Source organism: Polyodon spathula, chromosome 15, assembly GCF_017654505.1.
Source record: "Polyodon spathula isolate WHYD16114869_AA chromosome 15, ASM1765450v1, whole genome shotgun sequence".
In the NCBI taxonomy this organism is placed as follows: domain Eukaryota; kingdom Metazoa; phylum Chordata; class Actinopteri; order Acipenseriformes; family Polyodontidae; genus Polyodon; species Polyodon spathula.
In genome coordinates, this window is record NC_054548.1 from 2,035,332 (window position 1) to 2,047,935 (window position 12,604).

Below are 12,604 nucleotides of genomic sequence, written 5' to 3' on the forward strand. Positions count from 1 at the left end.
TGTTCAAACGCCTTCATATTAAAATACACTTGATTAAAAATAAATAAATAAATAAATAAATACAAATCCCATAATGCATTTCATGAACGGCTGCTATGACGACATTCGTTCGGGACAAGAAACAAGATCTGCCGTGTTTCCTAGAGAGTGGCACAGTACACTAAACTGAGTTACATGGGAACGTTTTAGCATAAAGGTATAATGTTAGTTGATTTAGCGTTATCTGAATTACATGTATTGGCGATTTAAGATTAATGGCCCAAGCAGGTGATTTTGACGATGACAGTTGTTAGTGCGTTTGATTCAAGTTATTTCAATGTATGTGGGGTGCGTGTGGTGTTGTTAGAGGGATAAGGGCTGTATTCCATTAACCCTTAATTAACAGCTGAATAACGGGACGCGAGTTAAGAGTTTCAGAGTATTTAACAACAGTTTCATTGTGATCATCAGCAGAACAAGCAGAAACAGAAAGTAGTTGGTCAACCGTTTTGACTAGAGAGAAGTGTGCATAATAGATGCGCCTATGAAAAGGCATGTTTTTCGCCGGCTTTTCTCACCAAGATGCTTTACAAACACGCCTCCTTTTTTGCCGCTTTCCTTAATGATATATGACACATGTCCTTTTATTACAAACTTGTAATAAGATAAATTAATTCTGAAATCCCCTGGATATTTTTAAATATGAAAGCAAATTTAAGAAAATGTAATTTGAAACTACATATTGTTCTGTGGTTGTGTTTCATTGAATTACTGTACTATGGACTGATAACACTGCACTCTATATGACGTTGTAATGTAAGAATAGTGCATGCAGAATGTGAATTAGTCAGCTTAATCAATGTATGTAACCCTAAGTATTAAACTATAGTATTGTTTTATTTTTCAGGTGGATGAAAATCAACACAGGCCAAGATGAAGAAGTGCATCTGGTTCATTGGAAGTGAACTCAGGAAACAGCGCTTTCTGCTGGCCATGGCAGGTGCTGCACACAGGCCCAGACAGCGTGCACCAACACATCGTTATTATCAGCACTGGAACTGGCGAGGGACTCCAAATGAACCTGCCGGTTTATACACACAACAGCTGACAAGAAGACACTGCCGTCATTTCTCCAAGGAACTGACAGCAAGACTGTTCAAAGATATTTAGAGAAGATGATTGAAGAATACCGACAGATGTGAAAGTAATCGCAGATAACTGAAAGTGATCGCAGGATCATGAGCAGAGGGCTGATCCAACTGTCACCCATGGCAACAATAATTCAAGAATCTCAGCGTGCGGTGAAAAAACAGCAGGATGTGCAGGCTATTATTGAAAGCAAGTATTGCAGTTGTTTTTGTCAGTTATTTCATTAGTTCTATTTTGTTTATAGTCTCAATGTGGCTCCTATTGTCAGCAATACAAAGCCACCCTCAGAATTAAGGCAGCTCCTTTCATCAGCGGTCTCCTAACTGCTGTCCCAAGAATAAAGTACTGACAGCCTTGCAAAAATATAGACTGGTGGAACTGTTCAGCAATGTTTTTACAAAGTAAATTAATTTACTAAAATAAGAATATAAAAATAAAACCCCTTAACCCCCCCAAATCTCATGAGATACGCCATGAACGCTGTTTCTGAGGTACTGTTAGGGTTACACATGCGGCTGCTATTTCAAACTGGACATTACATAACAGAATTTCAACAATGTGAAACCTGTTAAATTTGTATTTTGTATTGAAAGTGTACTGTGAGACCACAACATTACTATCGTTTATCTAGCTTTGTGTTTTGTGTGTTAAAATGATTGACGTGCAGGTGCAGAGGCAGGAGAAGACACACAAATGTTGGAGCTTGCGAAAGAAGAACAGAAGGGCATCAGAAAACTCACTGAAACACTGCAAACAAAGGTAAGGCTCAGCAAAAAACATTGTGCAAAAAAAAAAAAAAAAGGTTATTTTATTTATACTATATATTCACAGTGTGACTGATAACCAGTGCATCATACATTGTTCTACCAGTAAGATTTGGATGCTCCTCCTGTCAATGTTTGCACTGTGATGATTCAATACAGGGTTTTAAAAGACAAAGTGACAGCCAGCAGCACTGAACTCTGCACTTTTATTGATCTGCCTTTTTCTGCTTAGCTGCTTCAGAGTCTGGTGCCTAGTGACAAGCATGATGCTAGCGATGTCATTGTGGAGGTGGCTGCTGGGAGAACAACAGGAGGTCAGTGTGAACCACACAGAGCTGGAGAGACAGCCAACACTTATTTGCTTGATTTTGCTGACTGGTAGACAGGGAGGTGCTGATGTGACACTACAGTGCAACTGGTTGAATCATTTTATTAACATGTAATCAAAGAAACTACAAAAATGTTTTCAGTTTTTGTTAAGTACCAGTATATGGAAAATTACAAAGCAGTATGTTATTCAGTATGTTAACGTAACATTATTTAACAGATTTCATTTGACTTTATGAAGCAAAATGTGTTAATTCTATAGCGTGATGCAAAGTCCCTCTTGAATTCTGAAACAACACTATTCAACAATATCATCTTCTTTTTCCTGTTTTTTTTCCCAGTGATCCAGGGGGGTTGCATCATGCAGCTGCCCGCATTGCTGGTGAAAGCGTCTACAGGAATTTCAGATATGAAGGAGGAATGCACAGGGTTCAGAGGATTCCTGAGGTCGGCCTCTCATCCAGAGTGCAGCGTATTAACACTGGGACTATGATGGTTATTGTATTGCCACAGCCAATGAGTTGAAGTAATATTTAATACCTAATTCAGTGATTTCCCACTTCATAATATTTAATGATCAAGATATTAATAACATTCCCAATTTTGTATATTCTTCAGTTTTATATGTGTGTGTGTGTGTGTGTGTGGATGGATGTATCCTTTAAATTAAACTGTATTCTAAACAATCAGCTGCAATTCATGCAATGTAGCGTGGATTTATCAATGTCCTAAAACTGTGCCAGTTTGTGTCCCTTCCTCTCTTTGCATTTTTAAATACAGTCTTGATAAGAATCGCAAGTGCAGTACTGTTGGGTCAGAATTGTTACATCACCAGTTGCTGTTTGCCAGCAGTTAGTTAATTCCTAATAAGTTAGTTAAGTGATTTGCTTTGCAATCTGCTTGCATCATACAGTGCTCCACTTTTATGAGGCGCTCTTTTTACCACAGAACCAGTTAAAAGGCAATGTGGATGTGGCTCCCAATTGCCCTAAAATGCCATTGCACTAGAACTTTCAATCTCGTTACAAGCGGAAACACAAACAGTCCTTTTAACAGTGCTGCAGACTATAGTGTTATAAAGAGGGAGCATGTTTATAGTGGTGAATTCTTCTGCACATCTTTTGGTGGAAATGTTTCAGGAAGTTGCTGTATTCTTAGTGACTTGCTTAGCAAGATGCACAAGGAAGCCATATGTTTCATTACTTCCTTGTAGAAAAGGAATATACAGTGACAGTCTGTTCATTTCCTTCTTTCTCTCTCTGCCCTCTCCTCTCCCTCTCTCTCTGTCATGCTCTGTCTCTCCCTCCCTCTCTGTCTCGTACTCTCTCTCTCTCTCTCTGTTTTAGGTAGATGTTACTATAGAGCCCAAGGATTTGAGGACTGATACGTTCAGATCAAAAGGAGCAGGTGGTCAAAGTGTTAACACAACAGACAGCGCCATTCGACTGGTTCATATTCCCACAGGCAAGTTCTCTTGTACTAGACAGAACTAAGCCTTTTGTAACATGTTGTGTGTCTGTATTGATGTGTCACATTTTAGTAAAGCAGCACACACTCCATATATTTAAAGTACCTGATTTGTGCTCAAACCGAATCATCAGTGGGTTTACTCTACCAGAGTAATATGCTGATTTCAAAGCAAGGGTATGTGATCATAATGATGAAGCTGTCCACCTGGTGTTGTTTTATTAGTTGTGGCTCATTATTTATTTTCATTTAACAGGAACAACAGTTGAGTGTCAGCAGCAACACTCAAAGCTGCAAAACAGGGAAACTGCAGTGAGGATGCTGAGAGCGAGAATTTACCAGCAGCTCAAAGAAAAGGAGACGGAGCAAAGACAAAGTGCCTGGAAACTTCAGGTGCTTCAACTGGACTCAGATCTTAATATCTGCGTGTTCACCAGCATACACAACGGCATTGCAGACGTGTAGAAATAAAACGTGTGTGTGTTACCTTCTCCCTCAACTACTGCCATGGAAAGATCGCTTCATTGAGTTATGGAAGGGTTGTCTTTTTACAAAGTTACTTAATGCTGATGTAATTAGCATCAGCTTTTAATGCATGATATGTCTAATGCTTTGACGTCGATCTTGTTGTGTACCACAGCAATCAGAATACATATAACAAGTTATTAGTGTATTGTGTTATAGGTTAGTTACCACTGCTCCAAATCCTCCACAGCTCCCTGTGTAATGTCTTTGTTTTAATGCATAGGTAGGAACGCAGTCCCAGTCAAAAATAATTCGAACCTTTAACTTCACTCAGGACAGAGTGACTGATCACAGGATTTTGTATGTTACTCAAAATATCAAGGTAAAGTACCCAGTGCATTTCCTCAGACAGACTCTCTCTATATATATTTCATTTTAGCTACCTCTTGTTGTTCTTTCAAAACCTCCACAATCAGTTTTAAATGTACTTTCTAGTCGTATCCAGGTTTTACTATTATCTTTAGAGCCGACCGTATGTATTGCAGTGGGGTGCAAATCTGACCTGTGAACAAAAAACACCTTGCAGGAGCTGAAGGAGAATTTTGAATTTTGGATCTTGTCTCAAAAATACATTAGGAAAGTTTGGAAAATGGGGAATAAGAATCAGTAAGAAAATAATAATAATAATAATAATAATAATAATAATAATAATAATAACAGCATCTGTGTTTCTGGCAAAAGTTTCTGAATGGTGGAGAACTGCTGGAGTTGATTAGTGAGCTGGTGACGTCAGCAGAAAATGAGGCTCTTCTTGAACTGGTAGAAAACAGCAGAAACGGAGAAATCTACCAGGGAATGTGACATCCAACTGTCTGTGCCTTCTGACACCACTAGGCAACTACTGTACCAGTGTATCTACAACCAGACAATGCGAATACAGCGACCCCCCTTTATAAGGCAGCCCTTTATAATGTGGGATCAGTTATAATGCAGCGACTCCCGTTTGCCCTCTAATGCCATTCCATTAGCACTTCCATACTCGTTATAAGAAGGAACACAAATAGCATGGTCTTGTAACTGTGACTCCAGGGTACAGCTGAATAAAGAGGAAGCACAGTAATAATGCTGCTAGGACTCTCCAGTGATTATATTCACTGCTGTATTCACAGTTATCATCAATGTCATTATGGGTTAAACTGCTCACAATAACTATTAAACACTGTTAATCTGGGGTTGTGGTTATATCAGACATATATAGCAGTTGGACACTATGTTTTTTATTTCTTTTAAAAACACCTGCCATAAAGGTGTCGATAAGGTGCAGGGGCCACTGTGGGAAGCCTGGACAGATCAAACAAGGTATCGTGTGATACCTTGGGTGAAAATCTACAGAAAGCCCCTTGCTTCTGAGACTGTTGTCGAAGTTGTTTCCATTTGGTTTTACACTACCCCTGTGTAAACATGGTGTGCGCATGCCCAGTTAGACAGCACATTCGGAGCATAGATAAGGTATGTCGTCAAACTGTACCTTTAAATGCCCTCAGGTCTGCGCCTCCTTGTCCTTTCTTTGTTTGGTCCCCCTTTACATTACATCATAGTCCAGCCAGTATAGGGGCGGCTATTGAGCTCCAATGGACAAGGCCATGTGCCAAACTATATTACTTTTTATTATGTGCCTGGTGACGTGTCAAATGAGATAAGAATCGTTCAATTTAAATCTTTTGAGACTGTTTCCTTGCTGAATCACATAATATCTCAGTAGACATATGGTACTTTATTGAGATGGTGATTTCACGTCGTAAATCCTGTTTCCGTTTACTGTGAGAGGGTTGGATTTTTGCCGGGCACATTAGATACACAATAAAACAATGCCAAGTAACATGCTTTATTTTTTATTTTTTAAAGTGAAATTAAAAGCTGCAATGATCATTGAGGTTTAAAAAAACGATCTGGGTTAAGCTTTACACGAGCTGTAAAACAGGGTGGTAACAACATGATAGAACTCTCTTGGAGGTTTTTAAAAAATATATTTTTATAAATGCCTTGAAAATGGTAATCATTTCAGCCCGAAAGTAAGTACATGATATCATTTTCTTTTAGGAAAAAACAAACACCCTATTTTTCTTAAACGTTTTATAACCGCACCCTTGAACACAGGCGTCTGAGTTGACATCAGCGGTTCTACGCCATCATAGAGCAGAGCGCACAGATTGGTTGCGAGCCTATCAGTCAAGTGATGCTCTGTCTCAATTGCTTATCTGGGCCATATGCTCTGTTTGATGTGTAACTTTAACACTAAAACAAAGAAAAATGATTGTTTTGTCAACTGACAGTCCGTTGATGTTTTAACTGTGGGTTTAAACTTTTACCTTGGGGCTTAACTTCATAGTACGGCAAGGTAGGTGTTTTGGTAGCATCTACGTAAACTGATTGAACAATAAACGTCCAGATTCCACGCGTGAAGAGCGGTGTGCCCTCACAGTTACAACTGCCAGCTGAGGGGAATGTAAACAAACTGGACTGCAGTTGGAGTCTGCTTTTTCATAGTTGAGTACAATGAAATACATACAAGAATTTTGAAGAGAGACGCCAATTATATTTGAGTGTGCAGCTTATATATGTGTGTGTAGTTATGTGTTATTTTGTATTTTATAGTTTTCCGTGCTGTTTTTGACTCAACACACCACGTGGGACAAATTCCGTCAACCAAACCCCGTGGCGCATCACTCAACAGCACAGCCAATCACAAGCTGACAGTGTGACCAGATCGGGCACCCGTACAGAACGGAGAACAGCAAGCTAGGGTGATAAATGTGATTGTGCAGCTTTGGCACTGCAGAGAGGAGCAGGTGACTATGCTGTGAACGTCAGTGTATTTTGAATGTAAAAAAAAAAAAAAAAAAAAAAATTGCATTTGAAAACGGACATGTGTTAGTTACTTTAACGGCACACAGGAGTATGTTTATAAACGTTTGGGAAATAACTAATACAAATTAGACCGTGTCTAATGTGCAAAAGTGTGTGCAGCTACGTTAAGATCGGAATATTACAGTTTGCGCTTGATGGTCAAACACTAGCGCAATCACCGTCAGATCCATATAGTTATATTTTATTTGTGATCACAAACGCTTGCCAGTAGTTAACCGGAGGGATTCTTTGATTGTGGCCCTCTGCATAGCAGTAAAACGTACTGGGATTAAATAACCCTGCCGAGAAAGACCGGCGTGTTTTTTTTTTTTCTTACAAAAGATGGCCTCTGTTTGTAGTTATTTCACTGGCCCGGAGGAGTTAGAGGACACGAATCACGCTCGCAGTTTACTCAAGGAACTGAAGCTTTTCTATGACTGTAAGCTGCTGGTGGACGTGACGATTGAAGTGGAGTCCTCGGAGCTGTGTCAGCACGCCGCACCGGGGAACAGCAGCAGCAGCATCAGCGCCAACGGAACGGGGAAGCTGTTTTCCTGCAACCGGAACGTCCTGGCAGCAGCCAGCCCTTATTTCAAAAGCATGTTTACTGGCGGACTGTATGAAAGCAAGCAAAAGAAAGTAACTATTCACGACGTGGACGCAGAGTCGATGTCCCTTATCATTGACTACTGTTACACGGGCAAGGTAACGATCAGCGAGGGCAATGTGCAGAGACTCTATGCATCGGCTAACATGCTCCAGCTGGAATACGTAAGGCAAGCGTGCTCCAGCTTCATGGCCAGGAGGCTTGACCTTTCAAACTGTGCAGGGATTTTGAAGTTTGCAGACGCGTTTGACAATCATGATCTGAAGGGCAAGGCCCGGGCGTTCATTGCCCGGAACTTCCAGCACTTCTGCAAGAAAGGCAGGGAGCTTTGTGAGCTGAGCTTGAGCCAAGTGAAGGAAATCCTCGCGTTGGATACACTGGATGTGGACAGCGAGATGAAAGTGTGCTCAGTAGCCATCCAGTGGATAGAGGCAAACATGACAGAAAAGGTGGGGAACGCATTGGAGGTGCTGAAGTGTATACGATGGCATCACTTTACTGAGAAAGAGAGGGTGTACATAGAAGGGCTCAAGTCTAAACCCTTCATAAAGAAACAGTGCCTGGAAATCCTGCAGGGTGTCACTGGAGCCACGTGCAGTGAGGTCACTGCAAGTTCAGAAAACCCTGCAAAGAGGATCGGGATGAGTGCCAAAGAAATGATCATATTCTTTGGACAGCCTAAGGAACCTTTTCTATGTTACGACCCCTATGCAGGAGAAATCTTTACCATGGTCTCCCCTTTGACTAACTTGGCCATTGACACCTTTGCAGTTTGTGTTTCACCTGAAAATGACCTGTATTTGGCCTCGCAGCATTCTAAGCATCTCTGGATTTATAATGCAGTGCAAAACAACTGGACAGAGCTGGAACAAAGACTGCTGGACAGGACGGATATGGACATTGGGTACCTCAATGGGAACATCTACATCCTGGGCGGTCGCGATCCACTGACGAGTGCCAGGTTAAAAGAGGTGGAGTGTTATAATATTCAGAGGAATCAGTGGAGGCTTGTGGCTCCCCTGCCTCATTCCTTAGGTAAAATTGAAATTGTAACAGTGAACGATCATCTGTATGTTGTCAGCAACAAAAGGATGCTTTGCTTGGAGCCTGAAAGGAACCAGTGGCTCAACTGTGCCTCCCTGAAGCGGCCAGAGTTTCAGGAAGCCTGTGTGTTCCAGGAGCAGATTTTCTGTATCTGTGACATCCCTGTCATGAAAGTGTACAGCCCGGCCCGGGGAGAATGGAGACGGATTGGGGACATTCCAGTCGATGGCAACACAAGCAACTACCAGATCGTCCGGCATGGCAACAAGCTGATGCTCATCACAACCACCCTCCCTCACCGGAATAAAAACAGGGTCACCATTCATGAATACAATCCCAGCAGCGACCAGTGGATTAACATGGGGACCATGCTTGGATTACTGCACTATGCCTTTTCGTACGGGTTCATCTGTCTTACAGCACGCATTTACCCCACGTGTCTGGAGTCGGGGCAGAACTTTGTCACAGAGGAGGATGATGACCGCAGCGGGTCCAGTGCAGACTGGGACTTTGAAGGACTGAGTGATGCCGACTCTGAGTCTGGCAGCTCCAGCTCATTTTCAGAAGATGAAAACTGGTAGCACTCTCAGCATCCCCATACACACTATATTTAGAGTAATATAATATTTGTTTGACAGGTGTCCATCAATAAGTTACAAATACTAAGTAATGTAGTGGAGTGGAGTGGAGGGGGGGGGGGGTGTATTTCATACTTTTACATTTGTTTATTCGGTTTCATTTTTATTACTGCTTGGCCCTTGAGATTTTAAAACCTTGAAACCAGCCATTACCAGTGCAGAAAGCTTAAAGTACGAGATGCGACTTGATTAGCACTCAGACCTCAATGTGGTAGCATGCTGCACTCTGAAATGCATCTTAACTGCTTTGTGTTTATTTTTGGCATGGGGGACGGACAAAAAATGTCCTGATTCAGTACATAACACTGGTGCAGCTTAGCATGAGGTCCTAGCTGCTAACAGGAAGAATGAAACTAGCTGAGAGACAACAGCACATGGACAAGTGGCCCTGATTCAACTGGATTTAGGTACCAGATGGAAAGGAGGTGTCCGGTGCTTTGTTCACGCAGCTCTTTGTGTGACTCAGAACAAGTAGGAGTGATGATAATATACTTAAACCAAGGGGAATGTGTACCAGCCTTTAATATTTAACAACAGCTACATCAGGGAGGAATAAACTAAGGATACATGGGGGGGGGGGGAGATTTTTTGTATAGTTTTGTATGGAAGAAAGTGCTTCAGCATAGCCTACTTGCTTTGAAATTGTTGCTTTGCCACAGCTCACAGCAGTTTGATAAAAGTCCTTAATATTTTGATAAGGCTTACAAGAATTTTGAAATGCAAGCCATTTAGTGCTGTCAGTTAATAAACTGTTCTTGACATGTGTCTGATTCCTCCCGGCTATTTCTTTCATGGTCCAGAGGGAGGTAGATGCAAGCATTTTCTATACAAGAGCATCAGACTACAAAATACGGACCGGTGCACGTTTACACACTATATGAAAATAGTTCACTCCTGTGTGTGATTTACACATGAAATTGTTCTTGCTCTAACCACTAGAACGATATTCAAGTGATTTACTGTATGATTGTCATCAAAACGGTTGTGTCATTTCTCCGGTACTGTAGATATTTTTTTGCTTACTGTTTTTCATTGCTTCTGACGAGGTTGATGGTAGTCATCATCTTGATTTCGGTGTCTGAGGGGGAGGGTGCTGACATCTTTGTCATTGTGACAAGTGACATATCAAAAGAGAAAAAGAATACAGCGAGGTGAGCACTTTGAATATACTAAATTTAAAAAGTGTGGTATGTACGTACAATCAAGTAAAATCTTGACCAAGATGGAAGTGTCTGTATATTGAGTCTGTTTTTATTGGTTTGTTCACAAGCACAATTCTGCGTTAGTTGCATTTTTGCTATACTGTATATATTAAACCATTGGCAACAGCTTTACAGCATGTCTGTTACAGCTGGTCATTGACAATCCTTATCCCAGTGTTATAATCTGATTTGTGTAATAATGATCATAGCAGATATCCAGCTCAGCTGGGAATTATAGTAATCCTGCAGTAGACGTTTGTAATTCTTCACCTGTGCCCCTAAAAAAAAAACATTAAACCGACTGCAAAGGTGTCATTATGTGCAGGTACGCACCAAACACCCAGGCCTGCATTTTCCACAGTGAAGGCAAATTGTATGGAGAATGTATGGCATAGGCAATTTACACAAACGTACACATGAGTTTGTTTTATTTTTTGCACACTTGAATTTAGTGCAGTGAACACAGAAAGTAAAGAAACAGCATTTCAAGTGCATTTTGTCCAAAACGTAATTAAAACACTGAGTATTTCAAGGGAGGACTCTCTACACCCTGAAATAAACAGGTAGAGTATATTCATTTTATTATGTGCATAATGTCAGGGACACCCATCTGAACAGGAGACCCATGCAATCAAAATGCCTATAGGCAGTGCCACCCACAGGGAGGGGGACGCTCCTCGGGACTGAAAAAGATGGAACGCGCCCCCTGGTTTACACGTTTGTTTCGGTATATTTTCACAATGTTATTTATGCCAGATTTCATCTTTGCTCCTTTCGATTTTTTGAGTAGTGCACTTTACATGCCCAGGTTGTAGCACTGAAGATGACTGGGCTTGATTTGAAAATACAAAGCTATGTAGCTTTTGTGCCCAGAGTAACCTGCCTCGTGCACACCTCTTTGTACCTCTCAAACACAGCCACGCTTTGTATTAAATAGGAGTATTGAAATGACTTCACTGCCAACTCTTGATGGGTGAAAGAACGATTTGAAGCAGTTTATTTAATACTTGTTTAAAATATGTTAGTAAGGTGTTGTTCCTGATTTACTTAAATGGGAAAAAACAGAAATCACTCCTGTTTAATCACATTTTGTAGGAAGTCCTGCAGCCACTGTTCCTGGCTACAGCTCTGCACTTGTGTGTATCTAAATTAGCAGAGGCGTGCAAGACCGATGGGTGTACGGTGGCTAGTCCATTGTTCACGGAGTCTTGCTTGTTTTTCATGCTGGTTTCTGGCCTCACATATTCTATCGTTGCTTTGGTAACCTGCTGAAATCTACAGATATGGGAATCAGCTTGTTTGGGTTTGATCCAGAGTTAACAAAGAGCCCTGCTTTGGTGGGCTGTGAATGTATGTAAAGCACATGCCATTGAACAGAAACACAGGCTTCTGCTGTTGCGCTGAAGTTCAACAAAAATAAGCTCTTGGATCTATCTTTCCTTTTAGCTCTTTAGTGACTTTAATAGCAATTGGCTAACCAACAATTAAGTTGACACTACAGTATAGCAAGATAAAAAAAACGATGAAGGGTTAAGAGAAGTACATTATTAACACCTTATTCTGTATTTATTAATAGTGAAATTGCAATGTTTATATTTAACCACCAGGTGGTGCCAAAAATAACTCAAACAATCCCAGTTTAACAATCCCAGATCTTTGGTTTAAATTGCAACCCCAAAGGAAAGGAGAAACCTCCGACTGCAGTGTCTTTCCACACCATGGTGTGGCATGAGGAGTGCTCTCTAATCAGCCACCACCAGCACCTCTATTGTTATTAGTGCAAACCTACATAGAAAAGGCCAGGAACACTAAACACATTACTTATTATTTCAACAGTGCAGTGTTATTAGCACATTATTTACATTACTTGCATTTTCAAAATAATCTGTTGTGTATATGAATTATGTTATTAGCTAGTTAAGTAAGTCATGCCTTATCAGTGAAGCACAGAACTGTGTGCTTTCTCTCATTGCCAATAGACCCTGCTCTGAAAGGACAGGCTTAGCAGTTTAAGTAAAAGAACAGTTTTTTTTGTTTTCGCTCCAATACAAACTG

At 40.9% G+C, this 12,604-nt stretch overlaps 2 protein-coding genes across 3 annotated transcripts; both read left to right on the plus strand.

The window, feature by feature from the left end:
* Nucleotides 1-115: 115 nt before the first annotated feature.
* Nucleotides 116-3,678, plus strand: LOC121327596 (peptide chain release factor 1, mitochondrial-like). 2 transcript variants are annotated; one of them, XM_041271702.1, is made up of 6 exons: nucleotides 116-196; nucleotides 887-1,317; nucleotides 1,796-1,887; nucleotides 2,125-2,206; nucleotides 2,561-2,666; nucleotides 3,566-3,678. In XM_041271702.1, exons 2-6 carry the CDS (start codon nucleotides 1,218-1,220, stop codon nucleotides 3,567-3,569), a joined length of 384 nt encoding a protein of 127 aa, XP_041127636.1. In that variant the 5' UTR covers nucleotides 116-196; nucleotides 887-1,217; the 3' UTR covers nucleotides 3,570-3,678. The 2 variants fall into 2 exon arrangements, with proteins under 2 accessions (XP_041127636.1, XP_041127635.1); XM_041271701.1 differs by having other exon boundaries at nucleotides 2,561-3,678.
* Nucleotides 3,679-6,680: 3,002 nt separating this feature from the next.
* Nucleotides 6,681-10,110, plus strand: LOC121327910 (kelch repeat and BTB domain-containing protein 7-like). The gene has a single exon (XM_041272243.1). It carries the CDS (start codon nucleotides 7,401-7,403, stop codon nucleotides 9,288-9,290), a length of 1,890 nt encoding a protein of 629 aa, XP_041128177.1. The 5' UTR covers nucleotides 6,681-7,400; the 3' UTR covers nucleotides 9,291-10,110.
* The last annotated feature ends 2,494 nt before the right edge of the window (nucleotides 10,111-12,604 follow it).